The sequence below is a fragment of the Trachemys scripta genome, chromosome 19 (assembly GCF_013100865.1).
Source record: "Trachemys scripta elegans isolate TJP31775 chromosome 19, CAS_Tse_1.0, whole genome shotgun sequence".
Lineage (NCBI taxonomy): Eukaryota > Metazoa > Chordata > Testudines > Emydidae > Trachemys > Trachemys scripta.
This window is the reverse complement of record NC_048316.1, coordinates 18,912,558-18,935,842: the sequence shown is the minus strand read 5'-3', so window position 1 is coordinate 18,935,842 and position 23,285 is coordinate 18,912,558. Positions and strand designations below refer to the sequence as shown.

Genomic DNA, 23,285 nt, shown 5'->3' with positions numbered 1-23,285 from the left:
AAGATTACCACAATTGGCACTAGTAGCGCAACAGGGGTACAGTATCTGTGTGGCAGAAAACTGGTATTGTTAAAAGACAACTCTATAAGACAGCACAGCCGGTGGCACACCTTGACAGGCTATGAAAGGGCTGTAACCACAATCCACCGATTCCTGCACACAGCTGGAAACAGCACGAACGGTCACCATCACGTGTACCCGCAAGCAAGCAAGCCACCACTCAAACACACCAACTCCCCTCCAAACACGTGCACACCTTCCCTTGCACCTCACGTGGATGCACACACCCTACACACACACAGTTCCCCATGTTCGACTTCCCCCACCCATGGACAACACCCCTGACAACACACGTTTGTAGTGGACCCAGCCTGGGAGCGAAATACCAAACAACACCAATTCATTTGCCCAGTTACCATTTGCTTTCTGCAGATTATGCCTTCTCAGCTGTGATCTGCAGCCCATCTGCTCCTCTCCCAGGTGGCTGTGTCACTGAATGCCCCCACTGCCTGTTGGCATTATGCTGGGCACTGCAACGGGCCAGTGTCAAAGCCAGAGTCACACGATGGAAATGGGGCTTGGAGAGTGCCAGGTTCTCCTGTAGTTTCATTGTCTCCATTGGGCACATTGAGCCTCCCTCACACTGAATAGCACCTTTCTGTGCCAGACATGGACTCGGGCGCACTTCAGGATGAGATGGGATCAGCATCTGGCCACCCGTGTGCACGTCTGTGAGTCAGGGAGGGGCTGTTATGCCCAGAACTAGGCAGGTGCCGCCAGCCGTTTCCCACTAATCAGCGACTGTGTTGGCCGTGATTGCGTTGGCTGAGGTGGTGTTGGTGCCAGCCCTGAGATGTGCTCATCCAATCGGGGAACAGAAACAGTCCCACTCAAGGTATGTGGCCAATCACAACGAAGCAACACAGTTTCTAGCGTAAGTGAAATGTGCAGCATTGGGGTGCCGGAGTGGCCTTCTCAAAAGTGTTGAGTTTTTACGTTCCCCTCTTTTTCTTCTCCTCTCTAAACTCAGTGGCCCTAATTTTTTCAGTTCCTTCTCATAGAGGAATCGTTCCAAGCCTCCAATTATTATCCCTGATCTGTTGCTGGGGTCTTTCTCTCTCTGCTCTATCTGCTTGAGAAGGAGTGATTCGAACGGTGAATTCTTAATAATAACGATGATGAGATTTTATATAGAATATTATCAAATATGTAAGTACATCAAATCCTTGGCTCAGCTCTGACTTTGGCACTTAGAAACTGCAATGATGAGTACTCTGCAAACAGAATATATTGTAGATGGTTAGACCTTTTCCAGCCACGCTGCCTATCTGCACACGAGCGCCAGACTGTTCCTCACAATATGGTCTCCAATGCTTTGTCCAGCCTAGGTTTAAATACTCAGGCAAATGAGGCTTTTGCCATATCCTTCAGGAAACATTTCCACATCTTCAAACCGTCATGGGCGGCTCTGTTTTTTGCTGCCCCAAGCATGGCAGTCAGGCGGCCTTCAGCGGCATGCCTGCGGGCGGTCTGCGGTCCTGCGGATTCGGCGGCGTTTCTGCGGGTGATCTGCCGGTCCCGCGGATTCGATGTACCTGCCACCGAATTGCTGCCGAAACCGCAGGACCGGCAGACCTCCCGCAGGCATGCCACCGAAGGCTGCCTGACTGCCGCCCTCACGGCGACCGGCACGCCGCCCCCCGCGGCCTGTCGCCCCCGGCACGCGCTTGCTGCGCTGGTGCCTGGAGCTGCCCCTGCCTACAGTAAAACCCTGCTTTGGTGCTGTTTGACATTCAGAGTCAATTTTCCTTTGTTCGCTTTCATTCTGTTCCCCTTTGTAATGTCCTGCACAATTCCTTTCCCTCCTAAGCAGTCCCACCCTTCAAACACTCCTAGACTGTTGTCACATCTCGCCCTGTGGCTGTTCCTTTGCCAAGCTCTACCTGCTGCATTCAGCCCTTTCCATGCCTCCCACCAGCTCTCTAATGAATCCTTCTGGTTAATCTTCTGGGGCCAGGCCCCAGCAGGTGTAAAGCAGCGTATCTCCATTGACTGCCGTGGAACGTTGCCCCGTTCCACGAGCTGAGGATCTGCCCTGATGTGTAGTTTTGCGTCCTAAGTTAATTTTCTTCTTCTCCTGGGTCACTCTGTTGCTTGAGACACAGCTGAGCACATCCTCTGCCTTTGCATTCACTCGGCTCTTGGCTTCTGCTTCTTCTCCTGCTGTGCTGAAGGCTCATCCAGCATCTCCGCATTCTTCTGTCTGCTCCTCTGCCATTTGTCTTTGGTTCCCTCCTCTTCTCTATAGCTTGGGCCACCCCCTCCATGCTGACAACGTCCAAACCTCCCTGTCCAGCCTCCACCCTCTCTTGTAGCCTCTGGTGGCTTCTCTCGGGCATCCTGCAACCAACTCACACTCACGCTCTCCAGAATGAACTTCTTGAACTGACAACTCCGCTAGCCTTCCTGTCTCCCAGGCGTGTGACGGTGGTGTCCTTGCCTCAGCTTTCTCCTCGTTCCCACTTGGTCACCGCCAGGCTCTAGGGTCACTCTCTCAAAAGTGTTTTGCTTTGTATACATAATTAAATATTGAGCGGGACTGAGACGGCCCAGCGGACGGAGCATTGACCTGCAATGTGGGAGATTCCAGTTCAAGTCTCTGTGCCAAATGAGGCAGAGCTGGGGCCTGAAGGTGGGTCTCTGAACACCTCGGCGAGTGCCAGGCTTGGCTTGTCAAAACCAGGAGGTTTCCGCGAAACATTTTGGTTTAGGCAGAACGGCGTTATTCAATTGGAAAAAAGGTTGGTTGAAAAACTTTTGATCATCTCCACCTTTACGCTGTCTGTGTTGCAGCGATGGTGGTTTCTTAGCATCCTAGCTCCTGGCCTCCTAAACTAAAAGTAGGGGGGCAATGGCGCCTGAACTGTGCCCCGGTCCCTGCACCACCCCTTCTCCCTGAACCCCCACCCTCGCTCCTCCCATTCCCCTGAGGCCCCGCCCCCACACCACCCCTTCTTCCTGAGGCCCCACCCCCATGCCACCCATTCCCCCAAAATCCCGCCCTCACTCTGCCCCTTCTCCCCAAGCCCCCTGCTCCCTCCCCCCGTGACTTGCCCTTATGGCTGGTAAAAAGTGAGAGGGGCCTGGCCCCCTGGCTCCCTCTGTTCCGGCGCTCCTGTCCTAAACCCATTTGTTGCTTTGGATAAACAGTTTCACTTCCTGTGTTTCCTGTTCCATATTTGCCACTTAAAATATCCTTTGAAGATTGTGCCCTCGCGACGATTTCTCCATTGACCAGTGAACGTTACCCCAAATGGGCATCTTATTACCCTCTGTCCAACAGCCTGTGCTCTGGATCCAGGTCTGTCCTGGCTGGTGAGGGTCAGCGGAGGGAGCTGGGAATGATGCTGGTGGGGATTGTCAACGCCTGACCATAGGGAGGCCAGCCATTGTGTCCAGAGAATGATGCTTGTCGCACTGATGATCTGGCTTTGCTACTGCCCCGAGTGCAGTCTTGCAGTTTTGGTTCGGAGTGTACGGAAGGTTGTGGCACAACAATTTTCAGACCAACTTGATGCCTCTGGCAGCCTCGAGTCCTTGCCGTGTGCTTTCAGGGCTGGGTACTGCACTGGTGGCCTTGGCAGGCCTTCCCCTCCTGGCGATAGTGTGGGCACACAGTCATAACCCAGTATTGCTACCTCAGCTGCCTTCAGCCCTGGGAGTGGCCAAAGCAGCACATTATCACCGGGCGGCGTGGGGCAGGGCCCTCCTCCCGGAGGGTGTTCTCGTGTGGAGCTCCACGGCATGCCCCCTCCCCCCCCCCAGTGTGTATGGGGCTGCTGGAAGGGCTCGCAATGCGATATGCCTGCAGAATGCTGATGGCACCCAACTCTCCATCACTGCCTCGCCCAGCCCAGCCAGAACGCCTAGCGCCGGGCACACGGTGAGACTGGCACACAGGTGAGAGCTGGTTGGCTGAGATTAATCTAGGTAAGATAGCGGCTCGTGGTTGGGGAGCAAGCAGCAGATAGCTGAGGATTGTGTCTGTCCCACCCGGTGGGGTGCGTGTCTGCCATTAGTTCCCAGGCTGGGGCTGCTGGGAAGCACTGCCATGCAGAAGCGCTGTCTGGGTGGCTTTCTACCATCCACGCAGGGCTAGGTGGTTGCAGCCGTGTCTTTCAGCTACAGCCCTTACTGCCTGGTCCAGGCTTTCGCCACCTCTTGCGTAGACGCTGCACGGGGCTCGGCAGGGGGCTGCACTCCAAGGGTCTGACTCCACAGCCGCTGGGAGGGTGACATGCAACCTCTAGCTGTGCCCCGGCCTGCCCCTGAAAATAGAGGTGTGACTGCAATGGCATGGGCGGCTCGGGCTAGCCCCCCAAGTCACCATGGTCCCACGGTTCTCTTTAGGTGCTGGCTCCAGCAGAGCTAGCAGGTATTCCGCTCCCAGCAGCTGTGTAGACGGACCCATGACGACCTGGAAACAGAAGCAGGTGCGGAATGCTGCAGCTTCTTTATGGAGCAGTGTGTCTCGGCGGGAGCCCGTGCCGCTGTGCCAGCTCCAGCATCCATGTGGTGCTGGGTCGTGGGGTAGAATTTAAGGCTTTGTTTTTTCCCTGTGGCGCCCCCAGTGGTTTGAGACCTGCCTGCCTGAGAGATGCTCATCTCCTTGTGCCATCCTGCCCCTGCTGAAATTAGGGTGGCTGTCTGAGTCGCCCCCTCCCCTACGCATAACAGAGAGGCAGGGCAGTCTCTGTCAGGGCCCCAGACCCTAGAACAACCCCTGCCCCCTCGCACCGGCATCAGGGCCTGTTCTCAGAGCCAGCTGTGAGGGGGAGGGGCTGCAGGGGCAGCTGTTTGCCTGGGGAAGGGGAATATTGTCACCCTGGGATTTTACTGAGCCTGGTTGTTTTTGTCAAAGGCGCCTTGAGCTCAGGCTCCTCTCTGAGAAGCTACCTAACTAAATAAAGCCCCTGCTCTCCCCCTAGGGCTGGCTGCCCGTGGTCCTGGCCTGAATGACCAGGCTTCAGGGTGTTAATTGCCTTGGCTGGAGGGTCACCCTGAAGGCATCTCAGCCTGCATGGAAGATGCAGGACTCCTCTAATGCTGAGCCTTCATTCCCAGCATTAATTCTGTCCCGTGTGAAATACGGCTCACAGCCAGACTAATCTGTCACAGACACTTCCTGTTGAGGGACAGAATTTCCCACGCTGGCTTTCTCCATCAAGAGACTCATCCCTCACCCCCCAAGCCACGTCCCACAGGCGCTTGTCGCCTCCCTCTGCTCCCAGCAGGGCCGTGGTCTAAGCCTGCTGCCAGGTGCGCTGGTGGGTTTCCCTCGGCACGGGGACCTGGTGGGCTATGAATGTGCTCTACCTGCATGTTCCTGTGGCACTACAAGGGGCGCCATCGGCCGTGCGCACAGGGGAAGGATAACCCAAAACTAGCATCATCTATCAGGTTCTGCCTAATTACAAGGCGGAAGCTCCATGAGATGCCCCAGGGGACCGCGACAGCCTGGCACCAATGGCATTCACCTGGTGGAAGTGCAGTTCCTCAGCGCTGTGTGCCCCTACTTCCCTGGGCACCTGTCAGACCCCTCCAGGCCGCCTGCCCCGCTGCATCTCCCACGGCTCTCCTATCCTCCACGTCCTGGTTCAGCCCAGCAGACTGGCTCGGAAAGGCAGCTTAGGCCAGTCCGTGTTTATATGCACTGCGCTTTACCCAGTTTGAAACAGCTTGTTACTTTTTACGCTCCCCCCAAAACACTGGCTGGTTTCTCCTGAGCAAGAGGAAACGAAACACCCCCGGATCTTCTGGGCCCAGCCAGGTTGAAACTCTGATGAACCTGGAAAGGCAATTTTTTTTTTTAAAGTAAATTTTTTAAAACATCATCGCTTCAAAACACGGTAATGTTTACCTGACTTCCCAGGAAAACTCTCCTCGGGGATGACCTGCACCATGCCGAGTTTCAGGAAGATCATTGTCTTCTGAGGGAAGTCAAGGCGTTGTGAAAATGAGGCTTTGTTTTTCTTTACTGTTCAATGTGGTCTTGGTGTCATGGCAGCCTTGGCTTCCCCCATCACTGCTCTCTGCAAACAGTGCCCCCCTCTAGGCAAGGGGGGACGGTGTGTGTTCTCATGTGGGCCGTTGTCTGTTAGAAGCAGGACCAAGAGTCTAACAACCGTATTTCCAGGAGGCCCCTAGAGGGCTGTAGCTGCAGATGGTGATAACTTCCAGTCATCACTGCCCTAGATTGGATTTGGACTGGCAGCCTCAAGAGACTCCTCCCTCGCTTTCAGCTGCAGCAGGTAAGACGAGGCACTGGTGGGTTGCACTGGCTGAGCTCACAGAGCAGAGGTGCCGGGTCCTGGAAGCACAAACCCAGCCGCCTGAGTGTGCTCGGGCTGGGCGCCCTTTGACCCCAGGGAAGGGCAGGCCAGCGGGAAGTGTTGTGGTCTGGTTCAACGTTTCCTCTCTCTGGGGGATTAGCAGGTGCATAATTGGCTGTAATCGCCATGCCAGGGCTTAATTACACCGACCGTCACCCTCCATCTCAGTGACACATGCAGGGGGAGGAAGGGTCAGTGGGGGCAGCCCTGTCCCCGCAGGCTTCAGCTCCTCTCAATTAAAACTTCAAAGTGCTCCCGAGAGATTCATGGCCAGCTCCCTCCCTGGAACTGTTCCCTTCACGCTGACAATTAAACTCTTCTCAGTGCCGTCAAACAGCCCCGCTTCCCCCGTCTCGCCCTGCCCTTTGCCAGCCCCTGCCACAAAGCGCCCCAGTGCCCTCCTCCCCTGCGCCCGCATGGCACGTGACCCGTCGGATCAGAGAGAGCCCGATCTGCCCCTCTGCAAATTGCTTTTCGACTGACTAATTAAAACGCTGATGAGATGAGTCAACATATTATTAATAATTATTGTATCGTCTCCTTTGATTTACAAAGTCAAACAGGAAATGATTTTGTTCAGACACCGAGTATCTAAAGAGGCTGAATGATTCCTGCAATGCTAATTACGAAGGGAGCGCCTGGAGCACCAATGGCACAGCCCCCCGCCGCTCCCCGTGAGGTCCCCTGCACCTCCACCAGGACCTCTGGCAGCTGGTGCTGCAGCCTCCTCCCTCCTGCCCTGCTCAGTCCCAGGGGACAGAAAGGACCAAGCCACTTGTATGGACGGGACAATGCAAAGAAGATGATGTCATGCCAGAGGCGTGTGACTATGCTAATAGCTGTGTTAAATCCCTAAGCATGTCCAGTGGGATCTAGATACTTCCAGAAGCCTTAGCCAGGCCTCCAACCAGACTGAAAAACTGCCCCTTCACTAGTGAACAAAGGGCCACCCTCTCTCGCACTGCCGGTGTGGCCAGTGCTGGTTCTCATGTAACTTGCAGTCTGTGGTTGATGTGGGACTCTCTCTGTCATGGCAGCCAAAGCACTTTCACCGCCTGTCCCAGGACCCCGCCTGACCCCACCTCCTCTCACAGCCCCACATCTGGACGCACACACACGTGGACATGCAGCGGGGCAGTCTCACCGCACACCAACACGGACGCGTTTGCCTTTGTGAAGGCTCTTGGCTCTGAGAAGAGCTGGCCGCCTGCTTCCCGTCAGTCAGGGGAGGAGAACTGAGGGGCAGCTTGCTCTAGTGGTGAGAGCAGGGGGGGCAGGGTAGATCCCTAGCTTTACCATTCACCAGGTGGCCTTGGGCGAGATGCTCAACTCTTCATGCCTCGTCTCTCCTCTCTGCACAATGGGGCTAATAATACAGACCTGTCCCACGGGGGGCAATTTGTGAGGGTCAGTCACTCAGTGATTGACAAGTGTTGTGAGATCCTGGATAAGTATCCTGGTTATTGTCATCTGCTTGTTAATGAGGATCCTGGCAACGGCTCTGTGAACGCGGACTCTGTTGGAGATCTGGCTGCAGAATCTGGTTTGTAATCTCTCTGTATGTCTGTCTCTGTCTGGGTAACGGTCAGTTGCCTGCAGTGTGTTGCTCAGAAGAAATCGCTGCTTGTTTTCCAGACTGATTTCCTGGTAAGTGGCAGGTGCCTCGCTCTCTGTCACTCTCAGTTTAACTGTGTGGCTGCTTTTGGGTGCTGTGAACGCAGCCCATGAACAGCAACAAAACCCCAAACCAGCTTGTCCTCGCTCTGGAATAATCCAAAAAGTATCCAGTGGAATTGCACCAAATTTGCTTAAACAACCAGCTGAGACACACGCCACAGGAGAAACCGCCTATAGTGTTTGTGTGTTACTGATGAAAGTTTCCCGCTGGTGAAGCACCAGCGGGGTGGCCGGGGGCTGATCTCCTGCATCGACGGAGCAGTCACAGCACAGACAGCAGGAGCGTCTGGCTCACTACCCCGCTAAAGACCTCTCCCACTTCTGGCTTGGCCTCTCCCGAGCCTGCTGCCAGGGAAGTCAATGAGCTATTGGGACCTGAACCCTCCCACCAGACAGTCAGTCAATGGCAACAGCTCTTGGGTCAGAGTGAGCCAGGCCGGCTCTTTTTCTACAAGGCATTTGTACCATCACATGGGAGGCGAGGTGCTCCCTACCCCATGGCCAACCCCTCCGCTAGCCTGGGTGCTGTTGGCTTGGAGAGTTCACAGCTCTGGAAGGCCTGGGCGTAGAACAGAGACGCTTTGCGGCCTACAAGGACAGTGGCCATTGTCAGACAGCCTTTGAATGCAGGAACCCCCATCTGCATTATTTGTAACTGCCTAGCACAGAATGGGGGGGGGACCCCAAGCCATGGGTCTGCAGCAGTCTCTCGGGCGACTGTGCTGCAGGAATAGCGAGGCTTTTACAGCTGCCAGGAACCCCCTTGGCCTGCTGTGAGATTTCCGGGGGTTCCTCCGGCAGGTCAGGGCTCTGCCTGCATGAATATTGGCACGGAGAGCAGAGGACAGAACAAGCCACAGTGCAGCTAATATTCATTTAAAAATGGGGACGTCAGGAGGAGCGGAGCCTTTTGAAAATAAAGATTTAAACAAGATAAAAGCACTTACTGCTAATTTCCCGGACGCTGGTCACTACCAGCAGTTAAGGGCCTGAGGTAAAGCTCAGGGTATTTAACTGCCTAACAAATCCCTTGTTAGCCATCACAGTGACTGATTTCATGGGGATTGTCGCTATTAAAAACCCCATTTAATGCTTTATTGCTACAATAATGTGGGTTTTTTTTTCCCTCTTCCACTTGACAGTGCTGGGGGCTTCTGGGAAGGAATCACGGCTCAGTTCCCATTGGGGAAGAGCTCAGGACATTTCTGGGGGCAGTGGCAGCTCTACTGTGCTGGCAGGACCAGCAGTGAAAGGCTCTGTGGCTGTTCCCTGTGGGCGTGATCGTAGGCCTGGGGTCCCCTGGCTTGGCACAGCCAGGGAATGGGAGCCGTTTGGGGGATTGTCATGGACAATAGCAAGGCTGAGGCTCTTTCATGGAGCCAGGCTTTTCTCCTTGTGTGTTCGTTCCCTACGACTTCCCCTCCTCCTCCTTGTCCCCCTCCGTTGCACCGCGCAGGCCCTGGGGAGATTTCGGAGCCCTTGCTCAGCCGCACAGCTATCTGCTGTTTGCATCTTTTCCCTTTTATAATCTGGTATTTCTTTTTTTATAACTTGTGTTGACTTTAATTTAAACTATTAAAGGAGCCCCTGAATGCAGATGGAATCGCGCTCCCTCCCCCCGCCGCGCACTCGCCACGCTAATTATGATGTCCTCATTTTCGTCTCGCTAGGGGATCTTATCACGGTGACGGGGGACGAGCTGAGCTGCGTTTAATAAAAGCCACTTCAAACCAGCAGCCAGGAGCAGGCCAAGGCGAGCGCGGCTGGAGAGGCCAGGTGCACTCACAGCGCCCTCGTTATTGAACTGATCCTTCTCCCCTCCTCCTCAGGCCCCCGCTCAACGGCAGCTCTGCCAGGCTCTCCTGCGAAGGGCAACTAGCCATGAGGCCCTATAATTGCAGAAAAAGAGAGAAACCCTTAAAGTCACAGAGCTGCCTAATGCTTGACCTTGCGTGCTGAATCTCTACACACACAGGACGAGAGCTTGTCCCATGCTGGTGGCCCAGGGACCTAGTGAGAGTTGCAGGTTGATGTGGGATCGCTCTTCAGGTAGGACACACTCTGGGTTGTTAATAAAAGACCTCGCTTTGATATAGTTCTTTTAATCAGTGGCACCAGCTTCCCAGCAGTCGATCAGACACTTGGTTTGGACAAGTTCTCAGTGGCCTTTGCTAGAGCGAGCTATCAGGGATGGGAACGACCTCTCCAGATCATTCCTCCCGACCGGAGGGAATATTCCCAGGGAATCCCAAGTGATGGGACATCCACCACTCCCCATGGGGGTCTGGTCTGCGTCCCAGCAGAGAGACAGCACCTCCTCTGTTACTCTGAATTCTTTGTATTACTGTAGCACGCAGGAGCCCCAGTCATGGCCCAGCCGGCATGGTGTATGAAAACAGGAGAGAAAGATGGCCCCCGCCCCAATCTAAATAGCCATTGAATGCAGCGAGCCCCTTGGGGTTTGATGAGTTGGTGTTTCCAGATGCTGAGCCTCGGAGCGCTTCCCCCTTCGCAGTGCTGACCGCTCACAGCACCTGCAGAGGTGCAGCACAAAGCCATTCCCGCCCACTGTATCACTCGCCGCGAAGGTAGTCCGGGCTCTGGCTGTATTGCCCATCGTAAGTAGAGGGAGCAACTGACCCGCCCAGCATCGTACCTGCCCCCATCCCCAACAGCTCGGCGTCATGGAGGATGGGACCTGGGAGCCACGCCCTGTGCCCGGCATGTTTACACAGCGCAGCGGATAATGGTGACGACTGGCATCAGAGGAGCTCAAAGTGCTTGGGAAACCCTGGAGGAGCTACTCCTCCGCCCTCCCCGCGAGGCAGGGAAGGGTTTTGCAGAGGGGAAAACCAAGGCACAGAGAGATTCATGAGTCGCCAAGGCATAGGCGCTGACTCTGTGGGTACTCCAGGCTGGAGCACCACTGGGGAAAAAATGGTGGGAGGTCAGCAGCCCCCCTATCAGCAGCCCCCTCCTTCCCCCAGAGCCTCCCACCCACCGGTCAGCCCCACTGATCAGCGCCTCCTCCTCCCTCCCTGTACGTCCCATCTGCCGCAATCTGCTGTTTCATGGCATGCAGGAGGCTCTGGGGGGGGGAGGGGGAAGGAGTGAGGACAAGGCGCGTTCGGGGGAGGGGGTGGGATGAGGGCGGGGAGAGGTGGGGGTGGGGCAAGGGCACGAAGAGGCGGGGTGGGGACTTGGGGGAAGGGGTGGAGTGGGGGCAAGGCCTGGGGCAGAGCACCCCCGGCACATTGGAGAGTCAGCGCCTGTGCACCCAGGGGGGCTGTGGCTGTGGCTGTGCTCCCCCAGTTTAAGACCCTGGAGTAGAGGCCAGGATGACAGGACCCCTCTCCTGCCACCCCTGCTGGCGAATCCCCCCAGGGGCTCCGGGCCTTGCTGGAGCTGCAGTGTGATCCCAGTGACCCTGGCCCTGGAGGGCTAGTCCAGAGAGGATGGGCCTGCGCTGCCTGTGACAGGCAGGACTGGACTGACTCATTCTGTTATCTGTCAGTATCTCTCCGGGTGTGCCGCCTGCAGCCAGGCCTGTGCTGATTGCATGGCTCCACACGTTAGGCTGAAGAAGTCTTTGCTCGAGAAGCCCCTTGCAGTCTGCGCTCGGAGGCGGCGCAGCGAGTGGCATGCTGTGTCAGGCGCACTGGTGGCCACCCCAGAGGCAAGCGATGCACATTAGCAGAGGCCTGAGAAAGGAAACTGGTTTACATCACCGAGAGGAGGCTGGGGCAGCCCAGAGTCGCTGCTTTGCGCCTCAGTTCTAAGATAGGGCAGACTCGAAGAGCTCTGCTACCCCAGCCTCCCTGTCTGCTGCTCCCCACAAACGTCCCAGGCCCCCGACCCGCCTCCACTTTCCAGTAGCAGCCTGTGTGTCAAGGGTAAGAACCTGGGTGAGGAGCCGTCAGACCCCTGTCAAGGGAGGAGGGAGCGAGGCGTGGGGATGGCCAGACTGGGAAGGTCATGGGCCTGCTGGCCGGCAAGCACCATGTCATGTTGAGTGCCAGCCTGCAGTGCAGAGAATGAGCCACGTAGCTCTGAGAGCCAAGCCCTGGTGCCGAGGCAGAGGCCGCACAGGAGAGGACCTGTGGAGGTGGGGCAAGGTCTGACCCCACAGATGTGGCCTTATCAGAGAGCCGGGGCAAAGAGCAAGCAAAGAACATCTGAAAAGCAGGAAGGTCTCCTGCAGGTTTGACCTTGGGTTGAGGCCAGCCGGGGACAGGCTGGGCTAACAACATAACCCCTAGCCACCTGCGTAGTGGCCGCCCGCCTGAGCATGCCCGAGGGGTGCTCAGCAGTAATGGAGAGAGGCCTTGCCATCAGGCATGGGCAGGGGTGGCTCGGGCATGGCGCAAGCAGGGTGAATGTGTGTGACCAGGAAACTCTTAGTGCCAACGGGCAAGGGGCACAGAGGGTGCAGAGAGGGGTAACAGGGATCTTCTGGATCTGGTATACACAATCCAAGAAGTGTCATGGGAGGTGTCAACTGAAAGCCAGTGTCACACTAGTCATCAAAATCATGGCAAGATGCATGTATGGATGTTATAAGTAGTGATGTACGTAGGCTGAATGTTATGTTCGTAAGGTCTGTGCCTTAGGGACAGGTCACCAGGTTTGCTATCAGACAAGACGTGTTTCTCTAGCTGGCTGTTTACATGTAAATTAAGTATTGCACGGGTCACAGTCATCTCCGCTCACCAATCTGAATGAAATGCTAACAAAGGGTTGTGAAAACTTCAAAGTGAGAAAAGTAACAGGGCAGCAAGCAGTGGTGGGGGGACGTTACCCTATCTGGAGGGGCACATCAAAGGTTTTGTCAAGTATATTTAGGGAACAAAGAAGACACCCTGGCATCCTTCAATGAGTAAGTAAATGGACAGTGAGTTTGCTCCATGAGAAAAGGCTCTCAGCCAGGCTTGGGTGAAAACACTGGGGAGAACTTTGGATGAGAGAAGTGTCCGTAGACGGGGGTTAGCCTGCGAGTTAAGTGTAGTTTCTAGGAAGCGTGTTATGATTTGTTTTATATGTAGCCATTTGTTCCCAATATTTTTACTCACTCTCACTTCACTCTCTGGTCTTTGATAATACCTGGATCCATGTTTTCACTATAAATATATCTCAGTGCTGTGTGTTGTGCACAAGCTGTGTTCTAGGGTAGGACTCTTAGCGGCAGTGTATTGCTCCTTTGGGAACCGCGGGCCTGGTGAGTCTGTGAGTGTTCAGTGGAGAAGGGGCTGGACTCTGGCTCGTCACGTTCCCCAGAGAGCCCTGTTCTTTGCTTGCCCGGAGCCCCAGCTCCCAGTGACACCTCGCAGCAGAGAGCGCACGCGCTGTCTGGTGAGTGCTGGGGGCAGTGAGCCATCCTGGTGCTGCACCTCATGGCACTGACAGTGGGGTGGGCAGGCGCCTTTTCCAGCACGCAATTGCAATTAATGTCTCAATGGGCTCAGCAGGAAAAAGACAGAAAACAGATGTTGGTGTCATTTGTGCCCAATTAATTGTGACAATGGCTTTAACGTCCTCCCCCACCCATTTCCCAGTGAGCTGGAGAACGGCTTTCCACTCACTCCAGTGAGGGGACATGCTTGAGAATGAAAAGGCTGAGATTGCAGGAGTGCCCTGTTGTGCTGTAGTGTGATGTGCCGCACGCTGCAGTGCTGTGTTGTGTTGTGCTGCAGTGTGATGTGCCGCACGCTCCAGTGCTGTGCTGTGCTATAGCGTAATGTGCCGCACGCTCCAGTGCTGTGTTGTGTTGTGCTATAGTGTAACATGCTGCACGCTCCAGTGCTGTGTTGTGTTGTGCTATAGTGTAACATGCTGCACGCTCCAGTGCTGTGTTGTGTTGTGCTGTAGTGTAATATGCTGCACGTTCCAGTGCTGTGTTGTGTTGTGTTGTAGTGTGATGTGTCACAGTCACCAGTGCTGTGTTGTATTGTGCTGTTTTGCAGTGTGATGTGCCACACCCTCCAGTGCTGTGTTGTGTTGCAGTGTGATGTGCCATACCCTCCAGTGCTGTGTTGTGTTGTGCTATAGCGTAGCATGCCGCACTCTCCAGTGCTGTGCTGGCCTGTACGCCGTGCCTGGAATCACTCCATGGTGCATGTCCTGGCTCCTGTCGCCTCAGCTCCACCTTGGGCCCACTGGGTTTGCTGATTCTTTTTATTGCTTTGGTAGGACAGGGCTGGCAGGGTTGGGGCAAACAGAGGCTGGAAACGTTCACTTACCAACCTTAACTCAGCCCTTTCCCCACCCCAGAGAGAGAACCCCACATTGACGCGTTTCTGTTTGTGTGAATGACAACAGCCTGGTCTGGTGCAGTGACACGACCCCTCACTCTTCCCCAGTGTATTGGGAAGGGGCCTCCCTAGGTGCGCGGTTCGGGGGCTGTTTTCCATGTGTTCATGGCGGATGTGGAGAAGTTCAACTGGCCAGTCTAGAGCATTGGCTTGGGAGCTATTGCATCAGTGAATGAGGCCATCAGAGTCCTGGACCAGGATGAGGGAGGAGGGGCTGTAATCATGGGCTGGGTTTGCCACCTTGTCTCTGTGAGCCATCGATCAATGGGAAGCGGACGTGGAGCTTGGGGCAAAAGGCCAGAGAGGAGATTGGGGTTCCATTTTCCTTTGAGGATTTCCAGCTAGCTCTAGTTACAACCTGCTGAGGCCTTGTCTTCACTGCAGAATTAACTTGAGTGTCGGCCCTGTCCCGTCTCCCGTCCACACACAGACCCTTCACTTGAGTGTGTTGCACCTTTGAGGCTGTTTACGCTGTGCCACAGTGCGGCCCACGGGGGATGTGAACTTCCACGCGCACCAGAGCATTGCACCCGAACCATCCTGTGTGGATGCTGCTGGCACAAACTAAAAGGTCCCTAGTTCACCTTAGCGAACAGGACTGTGTTAACGGAGCTAGGTCCCTTTTCGTTGTGCAGCAGTGTCCACACGGGGCAGCTAGACTGCACCACTTTGGTGCGCTCTGCAATTCCCTGTGGTGCAGGGTAGAAAAGTTGGCTGCCCTGGCTGGGGGCGCAGGTTAATGCTCATTGGCTGCTGACCCAATCGCTCTGTGCAGCTCCAGTGCTGTTTCGCAGTGTGTCCACTCCCACTGGAGCTGGGCTAACTCGAGGGGGGTTAACCTGAATGCAGATAACTCAAGTGAACCCTGCCGTGAAGACAAAGCCAGGATGCTCAGCTGTCAGATGCTTGGTTGTTACATTTCACTCCAAGTCCCCAAATGTGCTGGAGATGGAATCCCTACAATTCGGGGTAGCCAGAGGCAGGGGTCCTGCGCCCACTGGGTACGTTGAGGTAGGCGTACCAGAGCTAGCGTTAATCTAGCCTGGGTAACAATAGCAGTGAAGCTGCGCTGGCATGGACCCTGCGCAGGCTAGCAAGCTGATGAGCTTGTACGGGGGCAGCTAGCCTGCACCTCTTCACTGCTACCTGGTTACCTAGGTAGGTAGATGAAAGCTAGCAGGGTATGGCTCTGTTTTACAATCACACCATAAACTGCTGGGTAGACATACCCATTCTCTCTGGTCCTGCACAGTGCTAGGGTCGGAAAGCGGTCCTACCGAGCTGACACATGGCCTTTCTGAATGCCATCCTGGGCATATTGCTAACATGCCTGTCACGTGGTGTCTGTGGAGTGGATGCACAAGATGCCTCAATGCAGCTGTCTAATTTTGGAGATGATTTTTATAGTAAGCAGAAGTTCATTTTTCCAGAGCGAGTGACTAACTTTTCAATTATGCACCAGCATATTTCAATATCCCCTTTGAACTCATTTTCCTTGGGGCCTAATGAATGCAACACACGGGGAGTTCCTCTCTTTTCCAGGCAGGTCTGAGCTCTGGGACAGCAATAGAAAGTTAGGAGACTATTCCAGAAGTGAGTGCATTTCTTCCCTGCTAACCATGTGCTCACGGATGCGCTGCAGAAGGAGCCAGTGCGACAGGAGCCAACGAGCCTGTGGTCAGCAGGGCTAGACAGCATATTATGGGGTTTGGAAGAGCCAAGCCGAGAGTTCTCAGCTCTAAGTGGCTCCGCACTTCCAGGGACCAGCATGTCCTGCAGCCTGGGAAAGCAGGGCCCCTGCGGCTGCTTCCAGCATCTGGGGGCGACCGGGCCATTTCGATGGGCTTGGTGTCTGATTTAAAGGAAAGACCTTGAGCTGAAGTGGGTTGGTGGCAGAGGCCTTGCGGGCAGGGAGAGGCACACATGGATTCAGGGGTTGGATTCTGAAACACAAGTGACATTTCTAAGGGCTTGGTTCAGATCTGAAAAATCTTTGCTAGTGAAACGTGCTTGCACCGTGTGTGTCATATTGCCCACTAGCGGCTCCTCCACATACAGGATAACAGCCTACTACTACTGCTACTCTAGTACTCCTTGGACTTTAGTAGCCGAGGTCTCTGCTATGGATCTGAAGGTCCTGGGTTCAAACACCGCTGCTGAAACACAGGGTGGGGGAGTGTTGTAGTAGTAAAGCCCAGGGGTCATTCCTAGCCCTTGTGCAGCATGTCGCTACGTGAGCAATGCAGGATGAGGTGTGCGGAGGGGTTCCCTGGCAAGCAGCGTGACACTGCGTGATCCGTTGGCCTGCCACTCCCTCATGTTTGCAGTGCGGGTGTGAAGTCGGTGGGATTACCCTGGTGGGTGCACAGTGGAATGAGGTCCATGCTCTCTCTCAGCTGTTGTTGGCATTGTGTCCGTAATGAGCTGTGATTCATCACTGGAATGGGAAACCAGGTTTGTGTCCGGTTAGAGCAGAGCTGTGGGTTTATTTCTGGGTTCTTGCAGAGCTCCTGACAAGATTGGTTTTCCTGCTCTGCATATCTCCGTCGCGGCTGTGATTGGCCATGGTAGGGCAGCGTCGGCAGATCGTGCTCCGTGGCTGGGCGCAAAGCAAGGGTGCATGCCAGCAGGAATAACCAAGCGCCAGGCTCCCACCTACAGCCTCAGTCCCATGTGTCCGTGGCGCTTGGGCAGATTTGCCAGACGCACCAGTGTCCTGACAGAGTCCAGGCCTCCCGTAGCAGGCAAGGCGTGAGCAAGGGCCATGGCTGAGCCTGGGGCCTGCCCCCAGTATCACGCTGCATGTCACGCTCTGGTGGGTCATGTGAAGGGCAAGTACAGCGTCCAGGGAGGGGTGGCATCATTCCAAAGCTCCAGCCCTCTCCCAGCAGGGTCTGAGCCCTTTTCTGGCTCCCTCCTGCCCTCCCACCCTTCCCCACACAGACACACGGGATCCCTGCCTTTGGGGGATTGGGTCCTGTGATGAACTGGGACTGTTCTTACTGTGGTCTTTAAATGCTGACAGGGGAGTGTGGCTAGGATAGTCTGCATTGGGGGATGGGAGACTGACCGAGGGAGAATACCTGAGCATGTAACATGAGAACCCAGGAAGGGGTTAGAGGCCAGGTGACACCTTTGCCCGGGAAACTGAACAAAGGCTGTGGGAGGGGTCGCTGAAGGAGAGTTTTGAGGAGCTGGCTGGTGGAAAGGCTGGGAAGCAGACAGGGCTCTGACCTCCCAAGGGGGCTGTGGGGCCCCGAGACCCCAAGATGGACCTAACTGGGGGGGGATCCTGTTGTCTGTGCCTGCAAGACCTGTCTTGGACTGTTTTCCTGTCGTCTAAATAAACCTTCTGCTTTACTGGCTGGCTGAGAGTCATGGTGAATCGCAGGAAGCCAGGGGTGCAGGGCCTTGTGTCCCCCCACACACCGTGACAGGCCCTTCAGCCCATTGGCTGGGCCCCACTGCTGCACCCTGTGGGGCTTCCGCTTGGGTGGCACGGTGGCATGCGCTGGGACGTCCCTGGGCTGGGGAGAGGGACTAGGGCTCAGGACCAGGGAAGGCAAAAGAATGGGGCTAGTCTGGGTGGAAGGAGAGAGAGGGGAGGAGGACAAGAGAGGGAGGTGGCAAAGCAGGAGACCTGGTAAGTTTGGAGGAGCCCTGGACCAGGCCTCTATGTCCTGGAAAGCCAGGTAAAAGCTCCGCTTGCTCAGGGGTCCTGCGCCCCACACCTCGGTGTTGAGCTTGAGCCGCCTGTCCCCCGGGTCTAGCCGGTGAAGCTCTCGTCAGCTGTATTCAGAGCAGTGCTGATGGCTGAGTCTGGGGGATGACTGGTCGGGGAAGCCACCCAAGGAGCAGTGTGCAAGGAAGATACGGGAGAGCCCCAAGGCACCTCTCCGGTGAGGCTGTCACATTGCAGCCGAAGTGTTTGCTAAATGCCAGCAGGACATCTTGTGCTGCCCCTCAGTCTAGGGCCTCTACTAGGCACAGCAAACAAGTCTCAGAGAGGGAGGCTTGAGCAGGGATTATTACTACAGATTTCTGGGAGCCCAAACCTTTGTTTTATGACAGGACCTGGCCCCTTCTGCTGGCTCTGGCTGACTTCTGGAACCCCCTCCAAAAAAAGCAACCTGCAATATGCTCTCGTTAGGGAGGGGAAAAGACAGGGCCGGAGATTGGCCAGAGGCCCCGTGTGCCAGCTCCCGGTGCCAGGGACAGGAAGGAAGCTGGGACGGGTGTGTTGTCAGGGAGAGGAGCTTGGCTAATCGATGCAAGAATGCACTTTCCAGTCCCGATGTCACAGTACTCTGCAGGAAAGGTAGCTCGTGCGTTGCTCATTTTTTGCTCTTTGTTGTTTGTCATTCAACAGTCACCTCTTTAAAATGTTTGTCATTCAGTCAGGGAGCAGAAGCTGGGACTGAAGGGACTAAACACACGCCGTTAATAACCATGTCCAGCTGCAGTGGACAGTTTGTGAGCTTCCCAGAACCTGAGATCTGCTCCCAGGAACTTTGGCCAATCCTCACAAACAGGGAACATGCCCATGGAAATCAGGGTGGGCTCGCCAACAGTTTGCAAACAGCAAAAAGGCTCAAGGAAAGGGGGATTTGTCAGAAGCACTCAAGGGATTTAGGAGCACAAATCCCAGTGGCTTTAAATGGGGCTTGTGCACCTAAATCCCATAGACCCACAAAGTTCCCCCCTAAATTCATAATCAGCTTTATTCACAACAGATAATTCATCCAGCTGCCGTTCTGACAGTTCTGTTGAGGGGGGATGAAGTACATGTTCACACTCACACCTCTGCCACCGTCTGAGGGCTGATATCAGTGAATGGCTGTTCGTACTAACCTCTCCCCCTCTGTCCCGCAGTGGGATTCGATCAATGAAATGGATGAATTTTTCAGCCCTATCCACACCTACCAGGTCTGTAATGTCATGACCCCGAACCAGAACAACTGGCTGCGCAGCAATTGGGTCCAACGGGACGGTGCCCGTCGGGTTTATGCTGAGATCAAGTTCACCCTGCGGGACTGTAACAGTATGCCAGGAGTGCTGGGCACCTGCAAAGAGACGTTCAACCTCTACTACCTGGAGTCTGACCGGGACCTGGGCACCAGCACCCGGGAGAGCCAGTTTGTGAAGATCGATACCATAGCAGCCGACGAGAGCTTCACCAGCGTAGACCTGGGGGTCAGGCGGCTCAAGCTCAACACCGAGGTGCGGGGCGTGGGACCCCTGAGCAAGCGGGGCTTTTACCTGGCTTTCCAGGACATCGGGGCCTGCATTGCCATCGTCTCCGTCCGGGTATACTACAAGAAGTGCCCCGCGATGGTCAGGAACCTGGCGTCCTTCTCCAAGGTGGTGACCGGGGCGGACTCCTCCTCCTTGGTGGAGGTGCGGGGCGAGTGTGTGAGGCACTCTGAGGAGAGAGACACCCCCAAAATGTACTGCAGTGCGGAGGGGGAATGGCTGGTACCCATTGGGAAATGTGTGTGCAGCGCCGGCTACCAAGAGCAGAGGGATTCCTGTGTGGGTAAGTCGCTCTTTACCTCCGGATTAGCTCTTAAAGGGGGCCAAGACACCAACAGGTCAGAATGGGCCCTACCATATAGGGGTTGCACAATGAGCTCTCACAGCAGAAATGGTCCCGTGAACATTCTTGTAAATTCCAGTGGGTAAGGGGGGGATTTTATTTATTTTATTTGGTCTTTTATTAACAAGTTGACATTCCCCTGCAGTAGGGTGACCAGACAGCAAATGTGAAAAATCGGGACGGGGGGTGGAGGGTAATAGGAGCCTATATAAGAAACACCCTCAGATATCAGGACTGTCCCTATAAAATCAGGACATCTGGTCACCCTACCCTGCAGCCTTTGCAATCCAGACATTGCAGCACTGTGCCAGGGCACAGGAACCCGACAGTGACATTAGCTGGAAACTGACCAAATGGAAGGGAAACGTCCTGGTCTGTTTTCCTCTCCGAGCTGAGGCGAACCAGCAGTGTGAACGGCTGAGTGTGTGAGCGGGTCGGAAAGCCGGGGGGGTTTATCCCCATCAGTGTTATTGGTGACCCAGGCAAGGAAACCTGCTTTGTAGAAAGCTACGACTTGTCCCTCCAGCAGCTGAGAACTGCTCTGTGCACTCGCTGGTAGCAGCTCATGGCCAGAGAGAAGAGACCCCCGCACACCTACACGCTGCATCTCTCGCTTCTGTTTGGCAGGGAGTTGACAGCAAAGCGAACAAAAGAGAGACGCTGAGATGTATAAAACAAGGTTATCCCCTTAATCCCATCACCAACCAGAGCTGCCCCTGCAGCCCCCAGGGGTGTAGAGGAGACTTCCCTAAGAGCCCCCCGCCCCCAGAAGGGGTTCGTGCTGCCAACTGTATAAACTGTGATAAGGAGCTCTCCTAGCCGGCTGTGCGGCTGGCATGGTGCTTCGTGTGTACAGAACTCCATGCGCTGGGCTCCCCGGGAGGCCCCTCTCTGCAGATTTGTTTGCTTTTGGTTTCTTCATGCGAGGTTTTTAGAGGAGCAGAGCTTCAACTCTGCAAACAGGGACACCGGGCTTTGTTTGAATTTAGGGGCCAGGCAAGCAGTGTCGTTCATCTTACAAGACTTGACGCAAGGTTAGACCTTTCAAAGTCACATTGGAAAAGACCCAGGCTCTGGTGAGACCATTATCTGTCTCGGGGAGTCCAGAGTTCTGCGGAGGTGGGAGAACAGGAAGAATAAGAGCTAATTTCTTAAATTCCTCCTCTCCTCCTGTCTTTGATGTTAGTAAAAACAACGAGGAGTCCTTGTGGCACCTTAGAGACTGACACATTTATTTGGGCACAAGCTTTCGTGGGCTAAAACCCACTGCATCAGATGCATGGAGTGGAAAATACAGTAGCAGGTATATATACACAGCACATGAAAAGATGGGCGTTGCCTTACCAAGTGGGGGGTCAGTGATAACGAGGCCAATTCAATTAAGGTGGAAGTGGGCTATTCTCAACAGTTGACAAGAAGGGGTGAATACCAAGGGAGGAAAAATCACGTTTGTAGTGCTAATGAGGCCAACGTAATCAAGGTGGCCCATATCAAACAGTTGACAAGAAGGGGTGAGTATCAGGAGGGGGGAATTAGTTTTTATAGTGACCCAGCCACTCCCAGTCTTTATTCAGGCCTAATTGGATGGTGTCCAGTTTGCAAATTGATTCCAGTTCTGCAGTTTCTCGTTGGAGTCTGTTTTTGAAGGGTTTTTTTGTTATCCTGGGATACATGCGATCGTTGGCTTAGCCCTTTCTCGGGTGTCTTGGGGGAGTTATTGCAGCTAGTGAAGGATTTCTGGTGCTACGGCGTGTGTAAAGGGGCAGAAGGTCACCTTCGGCTAGGTAACTTGTAACTAACCCTGCTGTTCTTCTCGGAAGTCCATTGTGCAGACCCAGTGTCAGATCCTCCACCCCAGGTGCCCAGGCCCTCAGACAGACCTCTGCCAGGCAATAGCCATAACAAATCTTTATTTATCTTGGCAGAGCAAAGAGATTAGCATCATGAGAGCCTCCCTTTCCCCCTAAATCTGTGGTGCTGTGGGCTGCTCTTCTCCTGCAGCTGCCTGGTGGCTCTCCACAGCTGAGCCCGAGTAGTGGCTGGCCCGTGCTTCCTGCAGAAAGCCTAGAGGAATGCTGTGATTGTGTCCAAAGTTCCTTGCCTCCTCTGGCCTCTTGTGTCTGCCATGTACCCTGCAGGGCTGTGTGGTGAGCTGCAACACGTATGCTATGTGTGTGAGTAGATACAGCTGGGAGGGATCCCCGGGGTGCAACCTGGAACTGCAGCTACGGAAGGGGGCTTTCTGGGGTGGTGGGAATCCATCCCCACAAGAGGCTGCAGCTGGGCTGATGGCAGAATTCTTCCATTGACCGAGGAGTGTCCACACCAGGGCTTAGATCTGTTGTACTACATCCTGCAGGGGTGTGAATCTACGTGTTAGGTGTAGACTGGGCCTCGGAACACTGATAATTAGAGCTGAGGCAGCTTCTAGCTTCGTGTGCCAAGGTTATAAACATGTCACATCTATAGATGTCAGAGCCAGGTATTAGTTCTGCACTGCCTTTATGGCTCCCTTCGCGCCCCCTGGAGAGCTCAAAGGGAACGGGAATCTCTTTCTTGCAAGCTGCTCTCATGAATAGGAATTGACAGCACTCTCCACTTCTCCTACCCCGGGCTGTCTCGGCCTCTCTGCAGGCGCAGAGCTGGAGGAGCTGTTCTTTAGGAAAAGCTTCCCCCTTTCCCAGTTAGCAAATCCGTCGTGAGCCCATTAAGTTCTTCCAAGCAGGGAGTGTCTGTGTTTGGTCTGTGCGGCAGAGTTGTATACAAAACAAGAATGATCCCGATGTCATTTTTATTCACTAAACGTCGTGGGCGGATTCTGTTCAGCCTGTGAGCGGTTTGCTCTGACTAGTCGCTCTTGGCTGCCTGGAGCAGGCTGACACGCTTTAGCCAGGGCAATACGGAATCGTAATGAACATGTTGCTGAAATACATTACACATGGGGATTCAAAAAACCCTGGGCCAGGCCCTCTGCTGGGCCAACTCCATTGAAGCCCCCAGAGTCTGAACATATCAAAGGAACAGAATTCAGTGCTTCTGTCCACAGCTCAGTTGTGCTCTTCCGCTACCGCCGTCCAGGGCCCGAATTCCATCCCGACCCTGCTCGCCAGAGGAAGTTCTGCTGTTGGACGTTTCTCTCTTAGGAGCTGACCCATCATCATCATGAATGTTAATTGGTATTAGCGGCAGTGCCCAGTGCATGCTGGGCACTTCCAAACGCCAACGTGCAATGCTCAGAGAAACCCACACTCTAACGACAGACGTTTGAGGAAAGGGAATGGGAGTAAGAATAGGCCAATTGGATGCAATGTA

At 54.7% G+C, this 23,285-nt stretch overlaps 1 protein-coding gene across 1 annotated transcript in view; it reads left to right on the top strand.

The window, feature by feature from the left end:
* LOC117868075 (ephrin type-A receptor 8-like) overlaps positions 1 to 22,675 on the top strand; it is a 47,350-nt gene extending 24,675 nt beyond the window's left edge. The window contains exons 3-4 of the mRNA XM_034753670.1: positions 19,250 to 19,913; positions 22,608 to 22,675. Of these exons, the coding sequence (XP_034609561.1) occupies positions 19,250 to 19,913; positions 22,608 to 22,675 (732 nt within the window). The remainder of the gene's footprint in view (positions 1 to 19,249; positions 19,914 to 22,607) is intronic.
* The last annotated feature ends 610 nt before the right edge of the window (positions 22,676 to 23,285 follow it).